This window comes from Urocitellus parryii, chromosome 9, assembly GCF_045843805.1.
Source record: "Urocitellus parryii isolate mUroPar1 chromosome 9, mUroPar1.hap1, whole genome shotgun sequence".
In the NCBI taxonomy this organism is placed as follows: domain Eukaryota; kingdom Metazoa; phylum Chordata; class Mammalia; order Rodentia; family Sciuridae; genus Urocitellus; species Urocitellus parryii.
Genome location: NC_135539.1, coordinates 79047224 through 79069948, shown reverse-complemented (window position 1 = coordinate 79069948; position 22725 = coordinate 79047224). Strand labels below are relative to the sequence as shown.

Sequence of the window (22725 nt, the reverse complement as noted above, 5' to 3'; positions counted from 1 at the left end):
TTAAAAGTTATACACACTTTTTAACATCTCTTTCCCCCAGTTATCTGTATTTTAATGTTGAGATTAAAAATATCTTCTAGCATTTTTCATTTAGTTTCTTAGAAAAGTAATTCTAATGGCATAGCTACAAAATTTCATTGGAAGAGATAACTGATTGAGGTGTGGTACTCCCACTACATTCTGTGTAAGGGACTGCACTTTCTTTATGAGATGTGGAAGTGAGGGTTTGACCTTCCCAGAGCAACTTGAGTTCAGCTCATTTTTGACTGACTAGCCATGGTTTCATTCAGTTGTAAGACCTAGGATTTATTTGAGGAGAGAATCCTAAGTGGGTGGGTGGACTCAGGATTGCTTGAGGAGCTGAGCAGTGCTATTAAGTTGACTGTGGCCTCAGTGTGCTGGGTTATTGTCCTTGTGCTTGCTGTCTTGTTAACCACCCATTGAGATATCTCATTTGCAGTCAAGGGAGAAAGCAAGGGGAGTGAGGTGCTGAGATTCTTTTTTGGCTTCAACTACTTTTTTAAGAAAATGAGAGCTTCCTCAGAAAACCTTCATTGAACTACCCTTTTTATGTTGTTGAACTCTTGAATAAGAAAAAAGTAGAGGTTATCATCACAGTTTAACCCAGTTCTTTCCCTGGATTGGAGGAGTTCACTCATGGTCTCCATTTGTCTTGAATTGATTGGGATTCTATATGCTGGGAAGGAGAACAGGGTGGGGCCTGTCATTTGGGGACCAGTAGGCAGCGTCTGCACACTGGAGTTTGCCTTTGCCTGTTGTCACAATGATGTTTTCTTTTTTTCACCCTGATTTATTTTTAGCTCTAAATAACTCTCTGTTTGTAAAAAGAAATAGATTATTGATGTTCTTTTTTTGGTGTTTCCTATATTTAGCAATCTGGTAGTTCTAATACATTTATTTATAATTTAATTGAGTGAGAGGATTTAATATTGAACTATCATAGTGCCTTTAATTTTTAATTTTAGCTTTGCAAATATATATGTGGCTAATAAGTACTGATGAATTGTTTTGTTACTTTAAACTTGTGTTTATAATATTTTTATTTTGCAGTAAATTCTATAAAATTTCATCCTTCAGAGCAGTTGGCTCTAACTGGTATGTTGGTTTTTTTTTCTTTAATTGAACAAAATTATTGATAATAGTAAAACAACTATAAATATTCTTTTATTGGTAGCATCTGAATTATCCATGGCTTTTATGAAAGTTAGGCATTTTATGAGTTAAATGAGAAAAGAGTAGTACTTTCAAAAACCAGTAGTGGATCACAGATTGGAATTACTTGAATTTATTGTGAGATGAAAATTAGTTCGTATTTTTTTTTTTCCTTTTCTCCTCCTCTCCTTCCTCCTCCTCCTCTTTTTTTGGCAGAACTGGAGATTGATTTCTAAGCATACTCTACCACAGAGCTATATTCCCAAATTTTTAATTTTTATTTGCACATTTTGAGGTAGGATCTTGTTCAATTGCCCAGGCTGGCCTTGAACTTGGGATTCTCCTGCCTCAGCCCCTACAATAGCTGGAATTATAGGTGTATACTACTGTGCTGTGCTTCAATTTGTAATCTTCTTAAAGTCTTTTTTATAAAGCATTTTATTATTGCCTTTGATAATTTACAGTAAATTGTAATATATGTATATTGAAACCCTGTGATTACTGCTCTATTTCCTAATCCTATATGTATCCAAAGTAAAGAAATGAGAAAAAATAATAATGAGATAGCAATTTTCTAGACTCAGCACATTTTCATTCCTTTCTAGACAATTTACTTATCCTGTGGTAACTTGGATTTCTCATATTTCAAATAGTGGTTTAAAAATTATAATTACATTTGTTGCTTTTGGAAAGTAGCATTATTTTCTGAGAATTTTTCCTAAAAGAATTGCAAGAAACCTACAGATATTTTGGGGTTACTGTAGATAATCTTGAAGGGTATATGTAGGCTTTTGATAGATTAGAGGTCTGCAAATCTTCCATAAAGGACCAATTAGTAAATATTTTTATCTTTTAACCAGAGGGTCTCTGTTTGAAACTCCTCAATCCTCCTGTTGTATGAAAACAGCAGAGACAATGCACTGTTGAAGGGATGACCTTTTACTTACCAAAATGGCTACCTGGATTTGGCACAAAGGCCAGATTTTGCTGATCCCAAGATTCAACCCAAAAGTTGAGATGACTGGGTGCTTCATGCAGGTGGAATTGTTTAAGCAGGGAGCCCACATATGAATACTTTTAATGTGTGAGATACAGCAAGTCATTCAGTCTGGTGAGAGGAATATGGTGAGAAGGTTAATCTGAGAACAGTTTTCACAGGCCTAGACCATCATAGCTAATTTATGCCTTAATAAGTATTTGAAGACTAAAGTAGGCAAGGAATTTATATTGGTGGGTTGTTGTATGATTGGAAAAAAGGGTAAGGCGGCAAGGAGACCAGTGTGTTGGCTATGTCTAGATGTAATACACCAAAGGATTAGAAAGGAGGGGTGAAACCAAGAGATGCTTAAAAAAGGTACTGATGGAAACATGGAGATAATTAAAGTAATGGGGATAGAGAAGAGCATTAGATTGCAATTCTATATATTATTGATTTGAAGAAAAATTGGACAGTAAGTTGATTTCTGCCATAAAAATATGCTACTGTCATTATATGTAGTAGCTCCTTTAGGAAGCTCTGCAGCAGTGAGGAGAAGATGAAGGCCCAAATGATTTTTTTGAGGGGTGAGATGACACCATTCTGGTAAATCTGAGAGCCTGTTCTGGGTCTTGTAGTTCTACCCTTTGTTTTCACTCTTGAGTCAAAGCATTTCTTTCCAAACTTTGGGGAAAAGAGAAGAATAGGGAGGCGGCACAGATAAGTAACAGTAACAGGTACCTGGCAAATTGTAAAGTCCTATAAATGATGAATGCATTAAAATGTCTTAGGTTGCTAAAACATCTCAGAGTCTATTTTAGTCACAAGTTATAGTGTAATAAAATTCCTATTAGATAGAAAATAAAATCTACATATTTGTAAATTTTCTCTGAACCTCCAAAACTTTCTACCCTAAAATGAAAGGGGAAGTATTTTTATAAGTAATCATAATCCTGATTTTGTACATTTACTCCTTTGAATAGAATTGTGTAGTCTGTGAATTAATTATATATTTATTGCACCAAATAATCACTAAATTAGAAAAATCTGACTGAGGTTTTTTAGCCAGAGCATAGCAAAGAGCACATTTTATGTAAGATGTGTACATTGGGTAATTTTCCCCAATTTCTCTCTTCAGCTTCTGGAGATCAGACTGCTCACATTTGGAGATATGTGGTACAGCTGCCGACACCTCAGCCTGTTGCCGACACTAGTGTAAGCTCATTTACTTACCCATAAAACTCAATATGGTCCTACTAATGTACAATTCTGGACACTTGCAAATTTTAGAATACATTTATAGTATCTGGTGTGGACTGAATGCTTGTATCTCTCTGCAAATTCATATGTCGAAGCCCTCATCTCCAATGAGGCTGTATTAGCAGTTGGGATCTCTAAGGAGTAATTAAGGGTTGAATGAAGTCATGAGCATGGAGCCCTAACCTGAGTGCATTAGTGTCTTTCAAAGAAGGTCACCATAGAGCATGTGTGTGCTTGCATAGTGTGCTCTTACACTCTCCCTTGCTCTGTCATTTTTTTCCCCTCCATCATTTGAGGAGAGAGAAGTCATCTGAAAGCCAGGAAGAAAGCCCTTACTAGAAACCAAATTGGCAGGAACCTTGATCTTAGACTTCTGACTTCCAGAACTGTGTGAAAATAAATTTCTGTTGTTTGTATGTCACACAGCCTTATGGCAATTCATTATGACAGTTGGAATTAACTAAGATTTGGCAACAGAAGTGGTATGTTGATGTAAGAAATACCTAAGTGACTAATATTAAAATATTAGTTAATAGGTAGAGGTTGGAGGCATTTTGAGGTACCTGCTAGAAGTCTAGATTTCTGAGAAGGGATTGTTGGCAGAAATAGGGATGTTAAAGATAATTCCATTGAGGGCTCGGGAAGAAAAGAGGAAAGCTGGAAAGGAAGCTTCTATCCCTTCCTCTTAAAAAATATATATATATACATCACCATGCACACAATGTTAAAGGCCCTTCTGGTGAGGTCTCAGGAGGAAATGAGGAACAGGTTATTGGGAGCTAGCGGAAAGATCAGTCTTGTTACAAAGTGCTAAAGAATTTGGCTGAATTGTGGCCAGGAGTTTTGTGGAAGGTAGATTTTCCAGTTCGGATATTTAGCTGAAAGGATTTGTATGGAAAGAATGAAAGGTATGACCTGGTTTCTTCTGTGTGCTTAGAGTAAAACATGAGAGGTAGAGAGAAAAATTGAACTATTTTGCAAAAAAAGAACTAGAACTTGAAGATTTGGAATATTCTCAGCCTATCCCTATGCAAAAATCAAGAAAGTTTGTTCTGAAGAGACAATTAAGGTCATGGCTGAACAACTGTTTGATAAAGAAGTAAGGTAGATATGAGCTGCAAATTTAGTCAGCCACCTCAGCAATAGTTAGGAATAGAGAAGAGATTATACTAGTAGAGACACTGCCATCTGGGAGTAAAGGAAATAGAGAAGATGAGATAAAATCAGTGAAGGCTCTCAAACTGTTGAGATTCTACAACCCCCATGAAATAGAGCTGTCTGGCTGTAAACTGCTCCTCATCCTTCAAGACAAGGGAGGAAAGACCTGAAAGTGATTTGGAGATTGATAGGGTCACTACTTTCGTACCACAGGCCCAGGGGACAGGGTTAATATCTTCTCAAGGGGTGAGACTTCTTTGGTTTCTGGGGGCGAGGATGACACTGCCCAGTGCCATAGATGGGGCTGCCCAGATGAGGCCCAAGGAGACTGGGGTGATGATGCCATCTTGGTGGTTTTGGAGGACAGACCATTGAGCTAACAAGAATTGTTTGGGGGGTCTTAAGATCCGTGGAAATTTGCCTTATTCAGTTCTGGACTTGTTGGGAACCTGTTGTCCCTTTTGGAATGGGAATGTTTATCCTATGCCTGTCTACCATTTTATTTTGTAAAAATAAAACTTGTTTGGTATAGTTCATAGCTGGAAAGAAATTTTTCCTCCAGAAGAATTTTATCTGCAGTCTCACCCATACCTAATTTAGATGCTACTTCATTAAGACTTTAGACTGTAGTGCTAATGCTGGAATTAACATTAGAGCTAAGATTTGGGGGACTTTTGGGATGGAATGAATGTATTTTGCCATGTAAGAATGTCATGAAGTAGGGGCTGGGGTTGTGGCTCAGTGGCAGAGCACTTGCCTAGCATGTGTGAGGCACTGGGTTTGATCCTCAGCACCTCATATAAATAAGTAAAAAATAAAGGTCCATCAACAACAAAAAAATATTAAAAAAAAGAATGTTATGAAATTTGGAGGACTGGGGTAGAATGTTATGGATTGAGGTTTGTGTTGCCCCCAAATTCCTGTGTCTTAACCCCCAATGTGGCTGTATTTGGAGGAAGGGCCTTTGATTAGGAAGTAGGTAAGGTTGAATGTGGTTATAAGGCTGGGGCCCTGATCCATTAGGGTTAGTGTCCTGAGAGGAAAAGACAACTAGAGCACTTTTCTCATGATGTGTGGACTCAGCAAGGAGCAGAATGTGCCAACCAGGAAGAGAAACTGCTCTGGTTGGTTCCGTCGTCATGTTCTGCTCTCCAGGACTGTTTAAGAAAATAAACTGTTTGAGCCACTCAGTTTGTTTTTGTTATGTTCTGGCATATTTTATTTTGTTTATGGCAGTTCAAGTCAAGACAAGACCTAAAAAGAAGTATCTTCATAAGATATGCTTATTTTAGCCTTACTTTCCACAAATATTAAACATTTATTATTCATTCTTTTAAATGTTATGTTTAGGTTATAATTCTTAGTATATTATATATGTAAAAATAGACACCTTGTTAATCTTTTGTGGATTTTATTACCACATCAATTAATGACTTATGTGGCATCATCATTTTTATGTAGGTAAAATTTTAATGTAGGTAACAAAAGGTTATTGCACTTTGAGAAGAAATAATCCACCTGTCCTTAAATTACTTTTGCACTACTTCATTCTGAGTCAGTAGATATATGATCACATGATGGTTTTAATTATTCTTTGAATGAAAATTATCCTTCCTAGTTTCTGTTGCACTGTAAATTTTAGTGATGTTGTCATCACAATGGTTAGTCTCTCTCTTTGCTGCATAAGCAGGTTGAAATGGTGACAGCACATGATTTTATGTAGTCAATGCAAGTCTGTGAGGTTTCAGTTTGTGTTGGGCTGTGATTGTTGTGAGGATGTCAGTAATCTAGTTTTTGTATTTCTGTCTTTGAATATTAATTTACTTTTCTGCTTTGTAAACATTCTAAACATCATTGTATTTGGAGGCAGGTTAAGCAATTAATTCCGGCAATAAATGAGCTTCTTTCAGTTGAAAGGTCTTAACAATTCATTTTTAATTGAGTATGTAGTGGTCCCCCTTAGTTCACAGTTTTGCTATCTGAGGTTGCAGTTACCTGTGGTTAGCTATAATCTGAAAATATTAAATGGAGAAATCCATACATAAATAAACTTTAAATTTTAAATATTTTTTTTAAAAAAATACCATTGTTATTCTATTTTGTTATTAGTTTTTGCTAATTAAACTTTATCAAAGGTATCTATGTTTACAAAAACATTTATACAGTTCAGTACAGTCTGTTAAAGAATCTGCAGAACCTCTTGGAACATATCACCCTCGGATATGGTGGGACAGTTATATATTTAACAGTTTTTTTCTTCCTTGTGGAATTCCCAACTCTTATGTGTCATACTTACATTGTGCATTAGGGGAAAAAAAATTAAGCACTGTTGAGGGACAAAGGCAAAGAAATGAGGGTGAGGATTAATGTTCAGAAAACTCACAAACTGAATATCATCAGGATTGTTTTCCAAATAAAATTTGGAAAAACCCCAATATTGGTAGAGGAAAATTTTTGTACAGTACTTAAAAAGCATTTAATAGTTTACTTGGAATACTAAAATAACTTTGTTTTCTCTTCATTATTTTGCTTGCATTTAACATGACAGCTTTTTCCCTGGATAACTGCTACCTCCATATTTGGGGCTAATGTTGGAGTGGGAGGAGCTCAGTTTGAATTAAAGATGAGCCTGCGTTACAGATATTTGGATGGCTTCAGTGAGCTCCTGTCTCACCTCCTTGGTAGTAGGCAGTATCCTTCTGTAGTTATTGCTGGATGAAGATGCTTCTTAATTGAAATCAGCTTGTTTTCTTAAACTTTTGCTGGCCAGTCTTGACTCAGATTTGCTTAGCAATTCTAAACGTAGATTTTAAGACAGACTCTAATCTGTTAAAATCTGTGTTTGTCTTGAATCAATACAGTTTTCCCACAGATGTTATCTTTAAAATTTGCATCAGTGAGTTTTATTTGTGAGTTATCCCCAGTGTTGATTTATTTAAGAAATATTTGGGTATGTAGAATAAAGAGATTTTAGATTACCAAGTAGATAGGTGTTACACATTTGTTTTGTGACATTTAGTCATTAAGTAGTAGGGTTAATTTTTTCCAACCCAAAGTGGGAATTGAAAGGAGTTAACTAAGTGGCTTCGAGTGTGGTCTTTGCTATGTTAAAACACAAATTCAGTGACTCTTTGATTTTGAGGACTTAGTAGATACTTTATCAGTATTACATTGGCAATTTCTGGACATTTTCTTAAAATATTGCTGTCAGTAAAACCATTAAACACATTAATTAGCTCTAAGATGGTTAAAAAAAACACACATATATGTGTATATATGTAATTTCTACTCTTTCTAGCCCCTGCGCTTTGTCAAATGAAGGTTAAAAGAGCTTATAATTATTCTTAATACTGTACAGTACCTTTTAGTATCTTGTGTAGTGGAAGAATTACTTGTGTAAGTTGTTAACTTTGTTTCACCTTTTAAAACAGGGATTCTGATAACCAGGAACTCCAGGGCTCCCTTCCAAGCTCCCACATGTCCACTCTGCATGTTCAGTCCCTCAGTTGAACTTTTAAGTGCCTCACACTAAATGTGACCCAAACCTCTAACATATGATCTTGCTCCCAAACCCCCTCCATGTTTCCTGTGTGAGGAAGTAGTTCTATTGTATACCTAGTTGTTTATTTCCTTCCATCAAAAAATACTTACTTAAGTAGCCTCTTGGGTTCACTGTTCTAGGTCAGGGTTCTAGCGGTTAACAAAACTCAGAAAACTTGGAATTCTATTAGACTCCTCTTATCTTCACCCTTCTTCACTTCTAAACAGTCCACAGAGTCTTACTGATTACAGTTCTTAAAGTCACATTTCTCTGTTCCTGGGATACTGCTTCTGTAGAATGTCCACTAGCACCTGCTATGTCCTCACCCAGGGACAATGCAGGTACAGATGAATAGGACTGCTCAGGAGCAGCTGTGGGAGTTGGGAAGCCTTACAGCCTAGAGGCCATTGCCTTCTGAATGGTTCCACAGGCAGCATCAGGGACAAGAGTCAGCCAGACACCAGACTGAGAGCTGGATGTTCCCAGTAGGAATTTAAGATGATGTGGACTTCCTCCTCCCCGCTTGGATGCAGCTTATCTACCTGGTGTCATTTTTATCTTAAGCAGCATGCCCTAGGAGTGAGGCACTCATTTCCTGCTGAAGGAAAAAGGTTTTGTCAGCCCTTTGCTCTTCCAGTTTCACAAGCCCTTATCTTTTTCCAGCCTGATCACGTGGTTGTGGCTTACCTAGTCTCTCTGCCTGAGGTGTGGCTGCCCATGACACTTCCTTTTGGTAGTCCATAAGGAATGATCTTTCTAGAATGCACATGCTGTCACTTCAGTGTCTTCCCCTTGCCTTCAAGGTGAAGTCCTTTCAAAATCCCTTCTGTTTTGATGGCCCTTTGCCAGCCTTTCTAACCTTTTATTCTATCACTCCTTCCCTCTGCACCCTCAACTGAACTCAGTGGCTCTCGCTGCCCTGCACTTAACACATTCTCTCCTTTTCCTAGTGTGCCCCCTTCTGACCTACATGAACTCCTCATCCTGCACATGTTGCTCAGATGTGGCTTCCTTAAAGGGTTAGATCACCCTTGTGCATTCTCAACACGTCTTTCTCTTTTTCTTTATGGTGTTTAGCGTAATCTAAAATGGGTAATGTGTTGTATGATCATTTATGCTGAACTCTCTCACAAGATCATGAATCCTCTCTTCCTGGAGAAATCCCACCTCTGGCTAAATCTACTTTTTTTTTTGGTCCCTTTCCTGACTTGAGCAGTAAGCACCCTGTGGGCAATCTGGGTTAATTTTGTGGCCTTGCACTGCTACCATCCTTTTCCCAGCCCCCACTCTGCAACTGAAACTTTCGCTTCTTGGTTCTCTGAGAAGATGGAACCAGTTGGAAAGAACTTCTGTACCCACCTCCCCCTGCTTATGTGTCATGGCACCAGCTGACTTGCAGTCAGGGGTCCTGACTTGCCTCCATCATTAGGGTCCTCTTCGTTTTCATCTTCTTGCTTGGATGTTGCTCCAGCAATGATTCCCTCTGCCCTGTGTCATCAGAAGTTTCCTTTCTTGGGTCCTTCTCAGTAGCACATCTATCCCACAGCTTACCCAGAACCACCACTCCATTAGCCTTCTCATGCTGACCTCAGAAGTGTTACCTGTGCTCCTTTCCCTCCTGAGGCACTGTTCTCTTGGGCCAGCTTTGTGCCCCTGCCACTTTGTTGAGCCTTGTCTTTGACATCCCTCCCTGTTGTCCACCCAGTGGACGTTTACAGGCTGCTTCTTTGCCTCCTTCATTTTATTTCTTATCTGTGATCCTCTCTCCACTTCATACTTTATTTCTCTAATTTTTTCCCTTCTTTTTGACCCTTGCTGTCTGGCTGTCTTCCTCTCCACACCTCTTTTTCATTTTGGATGCTCTGCCTGCTCACCTTTGTGTAGGGGTCTCCTTTCTCCTAACACTCCATGGCTCACCTGCTGTCCTCCCACACTAGTGCCAGGTGGTCTCATTTAGCACCCATTGCTTTACCAACTATTTGTTGCTGCTGATCCCAACAGTGTGTACTGTATGTAGCTCTCTTTTTAAATCCAGAATTCTGTAGTCATCTGACTCTTCACTCCATCTCTCCTTGGATGTCCCATAGCACTGCAAACCTACTGAAATTGGGTTCTGGATGTTGTCCCCAGTCTGTTCCTTTTGTTGTGCTACCCATCTCAGAAATGTCACCATCTACCCAGTGGTTTAGATAATATACCTTTTTTTTTTTTTCTCCTTCTTGGGACTTGGGATTGGACTCAGGATATTTCACCAGTGAGCCATATTTCAACCTTTTTCACTTTTTATTTTGAGACAGGGTCTTAGTAAGCTGCTGTGGGCCTCACTAAGTTGCTGAGGCTGGCCTTGAACTTGGATCCTCCTCCTGCCTTAGCTCCTGAGTCACTGGGATTACAGGTGTGCACCGTGGCACCCAGCTGGGCTGAACACTTTTAAATTGTCTGCAAACTCTTGTGTTTTCTTATAGTGCATATCAATCTGTCAGCAAATCCTGAAGCTCTACCCAGAGGATATTCGTCTCATTTCTGTCACCACTGTTCTAGCCCAGGCTGCCTTCTCTTACCTGCACCTTTGTACTCTTTGAATTTCTCCCTGTTGTTTCCAGGGCGGCCATAACCAAGTACTACAGGCTGTGCAGATTCAACAACAAATTTATGTCATCACAGTCCTGGAGCCTGCACGTTCAAGGTCTTCTGCGGCCTCTCTCCTTGGCTTTCAGAGAGCCAGCCACTTTCTCACTGTGTGCTTCCTGTGTGTCTGTGCTCTACTCTCCTCTTAACAATGCCAGTCATGGTGGATAAGAGCTCACCGTGATGGTCTTGCTCAAAGGCTCTCTTTCTGAGTATAGTCACATTCTGAGGTCCTGGGGGTCAGGGTTTCAGCATGTGAATCAGCCCACCATAGTAGCTGCCTACCCTCTTCTCACTTTCCCCTTGTTCACACAGCATAGATCAGATTCTGTCTCATCCCTGCTTAAAACTGTGATGATTTTCCATAATACACAGAATAAAACCAAAGTCTTTTCATGGTCTTATACCAGGTTTTATACCACTTTACCTATGTCTGCCTACTCCCCCGCCCCCCATACTGACACCCTCATTTTTTTTTGTAGCACAGACAGGACTTTACACTGTTTGCTCTGCAGTTCCTTTTAGTATTGGTATGGCTTACTCCCTTTCTTCCTTCACAATCTGACTCAAGTGTTGCCTTGTCAGAGTCTTTTGTCAATAATTCTGAGTGAATTAGCAGCCCTTGACTATCTACCTCTTATTTTTCTTCACAGCACATATCACTACTTGACTGTGTATATGTACATAACAAATACTCTCATACTAGTACACATACATATGACATATTTCCTTGCATATTTATGCACATGTGACATATATTCTTATACTAGTGTGTGTACGTACATGTGACAAAAATTGTTTTTGATTTCAGTGTGAACTTTATTTTTCCTTTTTTGTTGGTGCATTATAGTTGTACATAATGGTGGCATTTATTGTTACATATCAGTACATGCACACAATATAGCAATATAATTTGGCCAGTATCTCTACCCTGTGCTTCTCCCCTGTATCCCTTCTTCCCACCCCTTGTCTCCTTTCTCTATTCTCCCTTTGCTTTTCATGTGACACCCCCCCCTTCTTTCCCTTTTTCCTCTATAGCTTCCACGTATGAGAGAAAACACACAACCCTTGATGTTCTGACTTTGACTTATTTCACTTTACATGATGGTCTTAAGTTTCATCCATTTTCCGGCAAATGACATAATATTATTTTTCTTTGTGGCTGAATAAAACTTTGTGTGTGTGTGTGTGTTCTTGAGCACTAATTGTGTATTTGCACTAATTATGTATGTACACACACACACACACACACACACACACACACCTTTTCTTTATCCACTCATCTATTGATGGACACCTAGGGTGGTTCCATAGTTTGGCTATTGTGAATTGTGCTATAAACATGGGTATGTATGTATCACTATAGTGTTATGACTTTAATTCTTTAGGATAAATAAATACTGAGGAGTTGGTATAGCTGGGTCATATGGTGGTTCTATGACTAGTCTTTTGACTACTGATTTCCACTGTGGTTGTACTTACTTACAGTCCCAGTCCCACCAACAGTATAAAAGTGTTCCTTTTTCTCCACTTCCTCTCCAGCATTTATTATTTTTGTATTCTTGATGGCTGCCATTCTGACTAGAGTGAGGTGAAATTTCAGTGTAGTTTTGATTTGCGTTTCCCTAATTGTTAATGATGTTAAACTTTTTTTCATATAATTATTGGCCATTTGTGTTTTTTCTTTTGTGAAGTGTCTGTTTAATTTACTTGCCCATGTATTGTTATTTGTTCTTTTTGGTGTTTTTTGAGTTCTTTATACATTCTAGGTATTAATCCTCTGTCAGAAGATAAGATTTTCTTTCATTCTGTAAAATGTAGGTTCTCTTTTCACATTCTTGTTCCCTCTGCTGTGTAGAAGAAGGTTTTTTGTTTTTAAAATTTGATCCTATCCTACTTATTAACTCTTGTCATTATTTCCTAAGCTTTAGGGGCACTCTTGAGGTAGTTGTTGCCTGTGCCTATATGCTGGAATGTTGGCCCTCCATCATATTACTGTGTGTGTGTGTGTGTGTGTGTGTGTGCGCGCGCGCACGCGCATGTGTTTCTTCCTTGTCAGAATAGAAGTTCTGTGAGGGCAAGGACTTTGTCAGTCTTGTTTATTCCAACGTTCTTACCACCTAGAATGAATGTAGTCTTACATAAGATAGATGGCATTTGTCCCCTTCTCTGCCATGTAAACAGTGCCCGGTCCGTTTGTAAGCACCTGATGAATATTTGCTGAATGAATAAGCATTTTCTTCAAGCTTAGACTGACTGTTTTATCTCTAGCATTTGACAAATTCTTCACTGATCCCATTGGGAAATAAAGTGAATTCCCATATTAGTGTACAGTAGAATTCTATAATTATTTTAGAATTATAAGCTTGTATTAACTCCTGGGAATTGAAATGCATTTTTGATGTTAGTGATGTTTAATAGTATTTGTTTAGTTTTATATTACATTTCTACTAATAAGTGGCAAAAAGTTAAAATGTCAAGAATCATTTTATTTGTCATTTTCTTGGTCAGTAGAAATGGATTGTATTTCATTTGATGTCTTAGTGGTCAGTAGTGTTTTTTTTTTTAATATTTGTCTTTCAGTTTCAGCCAATCATAAAATTGATAAATATTCATTGAGCACTAATTATATATTAGATACTATGTTTGTATTGGTCATAATAAGACCTAGGATAGATAAGACCAATCTGATTGTGTAATGTGACAGAAAAAAACTCAAGATTCCCAAGAAATCTTTCTTTTGTGATTTTTACCTTTAGCAACAAATATCTGGAGAAGACGAAATAGAGTGCTCTGATAAAGATGAGCCTGATATCGATGGAGACGTGTCTAGTGACTGCCCTACTATTCGGGTTCCGCTGACATCTCTTAAAAGCCACCAGGGAGTGGTCATAGCTGCTGACTGGCTAGTTGGAGGGAAGCAGGCAGTGACAGCCTCGTGGGACAGAACAGCAAACCTGTACGATGTTGAGACGTCCGAGCTTGTTCATTCTCTGACAGGTACCTTAATAGAACATGTTAACTTGCTAGTTGGTTCTTTCAGTTTGTGTTTGCATATTTATGTTTGTTGTACAAATGACTTTTTGGCCAGAATTGTTTTTAGTCTTCTTGGCTCTTCCATTGTAAATTTTGGAGATCATTTCTAATTAAATTTATTGATAGCTAAATTTATTTTATCTTTAGGATATTAATTGTAGCATAGAGTATCTCAATGTTTGAAGTATAGTTGTATTGGTTTTCTATTTCTCTGTGATAATTTCTATTTCTATAGACATAGTGACTTAAAACAACAGGAATCCACTCTTATGGCTTCCTGGTCTGTGTTTCTGGGTGGATCGTTTCTGCTCCTCTGCTCAGGGACTTGCAGACCAAAGTGAGGGTGTTGTGGGGGCAGGACCTCACTGGGGCATGTGATCCTCTTCTGAGTCCCCCATTATTTTGCTGTCAGCTGGAGACTGCTTTGAGCAGCTGGAGGTTGCTCTGGGTCCCTCTAAAGGCCTTGCCTCACGTTGCAGTTTGCTTTCTTCCAGGCCACTAGGAGCGCTGAATTCTCCCACCTCTGAGAGGGCCTGGTTAGATGAAGCCACCCAGGACAAGCTTTCTTTTGATTAACTCAAAGTCAACCCTTTTAGGGACCTTAATTACATCAGGAAGTTTTGTTTGTCTATAATGTATCTTAATTACCAGGAGATACTTCATTTAAAGATTTTGCCCAAATGCAAGGTAAGGGCATTGTTATAGTACATGTCTTTTACTGAGGGACAGAATATTAGGCCAGTAGAAATTATTCTAGAAGTGAAGGATTAAGATTTAAGCTTTTGTACTCAGCCCATTAGTGATTTCTCTGACATCTTGTTAGGATCAGAAAAATGAGTTGTATGTACATCTATGTATGCTCCTTTAAAGTGGCTGCCTGAAGTGAACCCAGCTTCTTTGAGAAAGCTGGTCCCACCCTGACTGCACACGTTACTAAGTGATTCCTTTAGGTTTTCTTTTCCATTGGCTGTTAGCAGTGGTGTTTATAAAGAGGTATTTTTAAGTTTTTATATTTTCAAAAAGTTTCACTCTAATTGCGAATCTACAGGTGGATGATCTCGCACTTTTGTCATCTTTGATTGTAGGGCATGACCAGGAGTTAACTCACTGTTGTACACACCCCACTCAGCGGCTAGTGGTGACCTCCTCCCGTGACACGACCTTCCGTCTCTGGGATTTCAGGGACCCTTCCATTCACTCTGTGAATGTTTTCCAAGGACACACGGAGTGAGTTCAGAGATCTTAACTGTTTATGAAAAAAGATTTATGAGTTACCATTAAAACTTAATTCTAATGAAAATTTTCAGTAATTGCACCTCTACTCTTTTTCAAATGTCTGTGCTTTTCCTAAATATTTAGCTGCATTTTCAAGGAATTTTTAGGGATTAAGAAAGACTTTAATATTCTGTCAAGAAATAGGATGGGAATGGAATGGGGTGGTGAGGAGACAGAGGGAGAAGGAAGAACCAGGAAGCACTCTAGGCTTTGTTCATGGGTCTGACTGCAGCTCCTGCTGGACCCTCCTAGGTTGTCTTAGTGCAGCTTTCCTTAGTCTAGTCTGGTTCTGTTTTTACTTGTGTTTTTCAGGTATGTTCTGGTAAAAGACATATTCTGTCTCATACACACACACACACACACACACACACACACACACACACAGACTAGCATGTGTCTCTCTCTACTTGGATTTCTCTCAGACATCTTGAGCATGAGGATGTCTTAACTCTTTCTTTCCACAAACCCATTCTTCCAGTTTGATCCTTCTCAGTAAGCAAGGAGACCATCTGTCCAGTTCCTTGTGACATAAACCGTGAAATATTTCTTGATGATTCTCTTTTAAAAAATCTCTCTTTCGCCATTCTTCCATGTTACCCCGCTCCTGGTCCATTAGTAAGAACTCTGTCCATTGAGAAAGGGGAAGAAATGTGGAATGAATGTAACAAAATCATGCTACATGCATGTATAAATATACCATAGTGAATTGTGTGTGTGTGTATGTGTGTGTGTAGAAAGCTCCAATCAAAAATAAATGAGTGAAAGGAAGGTCAGTAGAGTAGAGGGGAGGAGAAGTGGGCGCTGGGGAATGAAATCAAATTCCATGCTTGTATGATTTTGTGAAAATGAACGTATTTACATATAACTAAACTGCTCTGATTAAAAAAAATAAAAGAGTCCTGTCCAGGCACACTTCCCCAGTATTCTTCTCCACTGCTCCCCCTTGTACTACTGCCCCCCTTTACAATGTCACTGTCTCCAACATGGATGACAGTGCTTGTTCTGTTTGATACTCTGCCATTTTTTAAATGAATGAATACTTGTTCATTTGGCTACTGAAAAATATGAAAAGTCTGTTTTATATATTTAATGTTAAATATTAAGTTGTAGTTTCTTGTTTAAAATGATGATAAAATATTTGAAAGGAAAATAGGACGAAGTTTTTAAAGAAGCTTGAGATAGAAAACAAGGATGTGTAGGAATTGTTTATAATTGTGGATTGTATTGTAAAAGTGTATTGAGGTCTTTTCATATGACTTGGTCTGTTCTAGGAGCTGCTTTTGTTTTGAATTATTTAATCCTAATGTGAGATGGGTTTTTAGTCTAGTACCTCAGGTAACGGTAGCCAATAGAAATTATCTTCCTGTTCTCAGTGACTGACACAACATAGTGTTGTCACTTTATCACACTGCAGAGTAAACCTAGCCCAGCCTGACCCCCCGAGAGCTCCAATGTGGGACTCCATCTCATGTGGACCTCAGTCCTATCTGCCATACTCAGGATTGGGGATGAGGCCACAGCAACTGCTTCCGAACCAAATGAGCCTGGATTTGATGTGCAGTACCTGCAGAGGGGATCCACATGCAAAGGTTGCACCTGGCAGTCCTGCACACTGGTGTGGGGGTAGGAGTGGGGGCCCTTCCTACTGTAGTGCTGTTCTTCCCTGGAGCATACAGTGAAGGCAAACCAAGGTTCAGAGGACAGGAGTGAGAATTCCTACCAGTCTTAACTCGCAAGCCTGCAGATTCTTTCTAACCTTTTTATTTTTAAAAGTTTTAAGCCTACACTAAAGTTGAAAGAATAAGAAGTAAATCATTAACCCTTCCCCTGAATTCACCTAGTCACCTATTGTTTTGTGTGTGTGTGTGTGTGTGTGTGTGTATGTATATATATATATATATATATATATTTTTTTTTTTTTTTTTTTTTGGACTGGGGATTGAACCTGGGGCACTTAACCACTTAGCCATCCCCAGCCCTTTTTCCTATTTTAGTTAGAGACAGGGTCTCACTGAGTTGCTCATGGCTTTGGTTAGTTGCTGAGGCTGGCTTTGAACTTGCAATCCACCTGTGTTAGCCTCCTGAGCCATTGGGCTCACAGGTATGCGCCACCGTACCCAGCCATCTATTGTTTTTATTCCATTTTTTTTCCTTTCTATCTTGTGCACACATGCACAAACTATATATTTATAAAATGCACACTTATTTTCTTTGGCTGAGCCCTCCAAGCATATATCTTTTGAAGAATTAAGATGTTGTCCAATGCAGAATATTATCAATTTAAGAAAATTAACTGAAATTCTCTGATACCATCTAATGTCTGGATTATCTTCATATTGATCCAGCTTTCCCTTAAATGTCTTTGATACTTTATTTAAGATGTAGGATTTAATAAGGATTCACTCACTGCAGTTAGATATAATGTTCTTTGGCCACTTATTCTATGGCAGTTGTCCACACAAATTTTTTGTTATATCTTATGACTTTTTAATTATTTTTGTGAAGAATACAAGGCAACCATCTCTCCCCAACTTTCCCTGCCTTTTGGTATGAGGGATTGAATCCAAGGGCACTTAACCACTTAGTTACATCCTCACCCCTTTTTATTTTTTATTTTGAGACAGGGTCTTGTACAAATTGTATGCATTCTGGTCACTTCTGGCCAATGGTCACTCTGCTACCTTGTTGAGGGTGGTGGTGGTGGTGGTGGTGGTGGTGGTGTAGAGACGCAGTATCAAATCAACACACGGATACCCAGAGCTTAGTGAGAAAGCTGGCTGATGAGAAACTGCAGTCCACTTTCAGCAAGCTCGTTTTTTTTTTTTTTTTTTTTTAATGCATACAGCTGTTATAGGGTTCAGGTAGGGCATGCCTGCCAATCACACATAAGTATCTTAACATCTATAAGCCAATCATCTTATGCCTAATGTACCCGCACTATGAGGAAGCACTAAATGTTGCTGTTGTGGTGGAAGGCAGTCTGGAAGGGTCTTTGTCCCTAAGAGAGAGGGGCCTTATGAGTTGGGGATTTCATGCCGTGAAGCACCTGACTCTCAGACTCCTGACCTGGTAGCCTGGTAGCTTGGCAACACTAACCACAAGTACTGAGGATGTGGTTTCACAGATGGCTCACTAGAGCAGAGCATTCCACCCTGCAGGTGTTCCTGTCAGGCCTGTACTCTGAGCTGCTCGTAGCTACTAGCTGTGAACCGAAAGTTATTCCAACAGGGTCTTGCTAAATTGCTGAGGCTAACCTTGAACTTGTGATTCTCCTGCCTCAGCCTCCCAGATTGCTGGGGTTATAGGCATGTGCCACTGGGCCCATTGCAATCAACATTCTTGTACAATGCCCCTCGTTCTGCATTTTTCTCTTGATTTCCTTTTTTGCCCAAAGTGTCTCTCAGCCCTAGTCATGTGCTTTTTGTGTCCCATCAGAACAGATGTCCTGCTCTTGGGTGCTGAGTTGGATCCCTTGTTTAAGATGGTGTCTGCCACAGTTCTCCATTGGAAGGCATGTTTTCCTGTTTAAATTTAGTGAAGTGACACTTTGAGATAGGAGAATATCTTATTTCCAGCAGCCTTTTTTCCTGTTGGGTCTAAAACCCGTGATGATCTTTGCCTCTTGGTACAGGGAATATTGCAAAAAGGTTATGTTTCTAATTCTGCCCTTCTTCATGCACTCATTAGTTTGCACTTTATTATTATTATTATTATTTATTATTAACTTAGATTGTGGTCTTTCCCCCTTTCCCATTTCTATAGCCATAATGCTTTATTGTCATTTTACTATTGGCTCTTAGTGTACTCATTTATGGGTGTCAATTTTTCATGTGACTCTCTGGTCTCTGAACATTGTTGTCTTAGTACATTGAGATGCCCTGACTAAAAAGTGCCAACAGTTGTTCTCTGAATTAATTCTGCTAACCTGTACTCTAGACCAAGCAGAATTCTTCAGTGTTTTGAGAGTTGAGGGACAAAGAGAGTTTTATGTGTAAAGAACAAGGTAATTGTACTCTCCTGTGATGGAACAGATGTGAGCACAGGGGGACCAGCCATTGTGCCTCTACTGTGCTTGCTACCTGCAAAAACGGGACTCAAGGAAGACTGGAGCACTGTGACCAGAGAGAGGTGCAGAAAGGCCAGGGTTTGGTAAGTCCTTGTTGTACCTGGCCAGGTGCGTTGAAAACATCTCACAGATTGGATTTGGTGACCCTCCAAGGCCTGGCTAGCATCGTCCTTGCTCTAGAGAGAGAAACTGAGGCATAAGGCAGTCAGGTGATCTGCTGAGGGCTGCTAGAGTCTTCAGTGGAGTTTGACTCTAGGGGAGTGATTCTGAAATACAATCACTTTACATCCTTTACATTTCCTCAAGATATTATTTAAAGGCCTGTTTCACCACATTCTGTGTTCAGTACTTTATTTGATTGAAAATTTTACTTTTATGCAAAAAGAGATGAGAATATATTTGTATTACTGGGAATTGATGGAAGTGCATGTTTTAGCTTTTATGGGTATTTAACAATAGGTTGTTTCTCATTTGTGTCCTGATTCTGAAGAATAGGGAATATTTCTCTGATATTTAAATATTAATTGTGCTATATTTTTAGTTGATTGATAAATAATGCATTTTTCTTTAGAGAGATATGTGTAATGTAACTGAAGGAGTTATAAATACGATATCTAGGGTTTTTTTTTTTCTTTTAATGTAATCAGTAGGCTTAGAGTTAACATGGTATGTAATTCATGTGAACCCTTTCTCCTACCCACCCCTTCTAAGATGTAAGTTAATGGTTAGATTCAGTTTAGCCCTGAGGATAAATGAAAGTTTTAATGAAAACAGAATATAGATATAAGTGTCACTCTATATTTTATAGATTATTTGCATTTTTTTCTTATTTAAACATGAACTAGCATGTCTTATTTATGTATAGATCCAAAAACACGTTTCAGAAAGGTTTTTCTTTGGTACTAATTTCCCTTCTGTGTCAGAATAAGGGAAGTTTTAACTTTTTAGGCCTTTCTGAATTGGCAGTATGTGAGAGGAGTTAGGAGGCTCAGTTTTCTCTTCTGTCTCCAGGGCCTGAGTGTACTTGGTCTGATGTGCCTTCTAGCCTTCCTCATGCAGGCTTAGGACTTGGTCAGCAGATGGAGCTGTAGACATCTTTGAATACAATATGTAAGGCAGCAAGCCTCTAGAAATACCTCACATTTAGAAAGACAGAAAATGATGCCTTTTACAAGGTTTTATCTGAGGAATCTTCTTAGAAACTTTTCATTTTGTCTCTGTTATGAATTCTATAGGTTTAAGCCTATAGGACAAAGCCTATAGAATACATTATCTAAAAATGTTTCCAGATGTGTATCCATGCCAGGGCATGCTTTTATTAAACACAAACATGAGGATTCAATTCCTCGTTAAAAGCAGAAGAATAGTCAATAATGTCTGCAGTGTGTCTTCTGTTTTATGGCTTACCTGTGAAGTTCTAATTGTGACTTAAGAAAACAAGTCCTGGATCTCCTGCCTTTTCCCAGCATCCTAAATATTCTGACAGGTCCTCTGTTTTGAGGGTCTTCTGCAGTGGTCCACAGCATCCTCCTAGAGAGCCATGAGTCCCCATTGTTTTCCTGTTTTATCACCCCCCCCCCGCCGCCCCCTCGGCCTAAGGGGAATAGACCTTCTGCCTGCATGTCTAGCATCTAGCATAGTGTCTGTCTCCTTAATGAGTAAGTGGAAATTTTTTCCTAGAAGTTCATTATTAGACCTACAGCATTGCCTTCTGGTCTATGTAACTCTTTGGCTTTCTAGGTGATTTTCTTGAGTCCTTTAACTTAGTTCTTGTCCTGAATAACTTAAAACTCAGACCTACAGTAAGAAGTGTGCTGTCCTTGTTGGTATAGCCCTGAAGCGGGTATTTAAAGTGTATTTTAGTGAATCATTGCCTAAAAAGAGGTAGTATTTCTTAAATGTAAGTGGCTACAAAAGCCTTTTTAATTTAATTCACATTAACATGACGTGGAGCTCTCATTTGAAAATTTTATCTTAGGGGAATTCAGTATAAATTCTCTAGCAAAATATATTAGAATGTAATATCTTTTATTATGTGAATAATTGACTTAACTGTCCAGTTAATTTGAATTTATGTACATTGGATTTTCTTAAGACAAGACGTAACTGAATAGGCTTCAGGATGATTAGCTCAGTTTTGTAATCTAATTTCTTTAGAAACTATGAGAGAGATTTTTCCCTTTTTCATTTTCTTTGTTATCCCTATACTTTTACGTGGCTTCTCTGCCTTTTTGAAAAAACTAGAGCTTGAGATGCAGTATTTCAGTGTAAGATAAAAAACTATAGCCAAATGGGTCCCCTTGAAATTTGTACTGTCATTATCTTTGCAGGATAGTGATAGGGCTCCTTGATATATGCTCTGCTTAAAGCTTTTATCATAAATTTTTAGAAAGGACTAAAACTTTTTTCTTTTTCGATGTATTTCATTTATTTTCACTCTGTTCATGACATCTCTTCATTTAATAGGAATTCTGCCATAATAGTGTTTACTTGGTCTGGCTACTTGTGTAGCTGTTATTATTTGACTAGGTGTTATTAGCCCATTGTGTACCAATTTATATAACATTGTCTTATAGCAGAAATGCAAAATTGTAGTATTATTCTTGTAAATAATAGAAATGTTTCAGAATTTTAGAATATCTCAGGAATTTCACCTATTGACAGTTTATCTCTCATATATTTCTATCTTAATCATCAAGAGCTCAAACTTACAATTCAGTGCTTTTTACCTGAATTGAGCTAGGTCCTTATATGTTGATGTGTTTTCTCACAGTGTAATTCAGTAAGCTCAGCCGCTTCGCTGCTCCACATGCCAGCTCTTTCTCCTCTCCTATGTCTTGCACACTTGGACTAATTTGGACTCCACACACAGATCCTGCAGTGTGGCTCTCACTGTGTGGATTATGGATAGTACACATGTTTTCAAGAGTCTCTTAGCATTAAAAAAAATTTATTTTTAGGTTAAATTCCCTAGCTGTTCTTTGAAAGGAATATGAGAGATGCCCATCTGGATTGTTCTTAACAGAAGGATCCTAACTTCATATCTCTCTGATCCAACTTGGCATTGCTGCCTTCAGTAGGAAATTGGTAGTTTTTTTACCCCCTCCTCTTCCTATACCTCAACCCTGCTCCCCATTTTACTTTGTTTTGTTTTGTTTCAGTTACTATAAAAAGGAAATGACAGTTGATGTAGTCACTGGTCATTAAGCTTCCTCCATGGGTGGCAGATGACTCCAGTTTATACCCGGCTGACAGTATTTATTTACAAATATGAATAAACTTTGGCATTGAAAAAATCTGAAATTAGCTCAACATGGATAAAATATTAGAGAATGCAAAGGTTTTTGTTTCCTTCTTTTTTGTTTTCTTTCCACGATTATGACTTTGTTCTCAGAATGTGAACTTTGATGCTTTCTTCTAAAGAAAACAAAACACACATTCAATAAAATAAAACAAAAATCAGCTCGAAAATGATAATGATTGTTTTGAACATATAACGTTTTCATATGCTTTTATTGCCAGATACCTAGGGAAGATATTTGGTTCTAAATACTAAATTCTAGGTTATATGCTCACCAATGTAAAAAATACATTAAATTTTATGTCATAATA

General features: G+C 38.4%; 1 protein-coding gene across 3 annotated transcripts in view; it reads left to right on the top strand.

Moving 5' to 3' along the window:
- The window catches only part of Wdr37 (WD repeat domain 37), a 72035-nt gene that overhangs the window by 32507 nt on the left and 16803 nt on the right, over positions 1-22725 (top strand). For all 3 annotated transcript variants that reach the window (XM_026412564.2, XM_026412574.2, XM_026412584.2), the window contains 4 exons: positions 1072-1116; positions 3288-3364; positions 13496-13736; positions 14858-14999. In XM_026412564.2, the coding sequence (XP_026268349.2) occupies positions 1072-1116; positions 3288-3364; positions 13496-13736; positions 14858-14999 (505 nt within the window). The remainder of the gene's footprint in view (positions 1-1071; positions 1117-3287; positions 3365-13495; positions 13737-14857; positions 15000-22725) is intronic.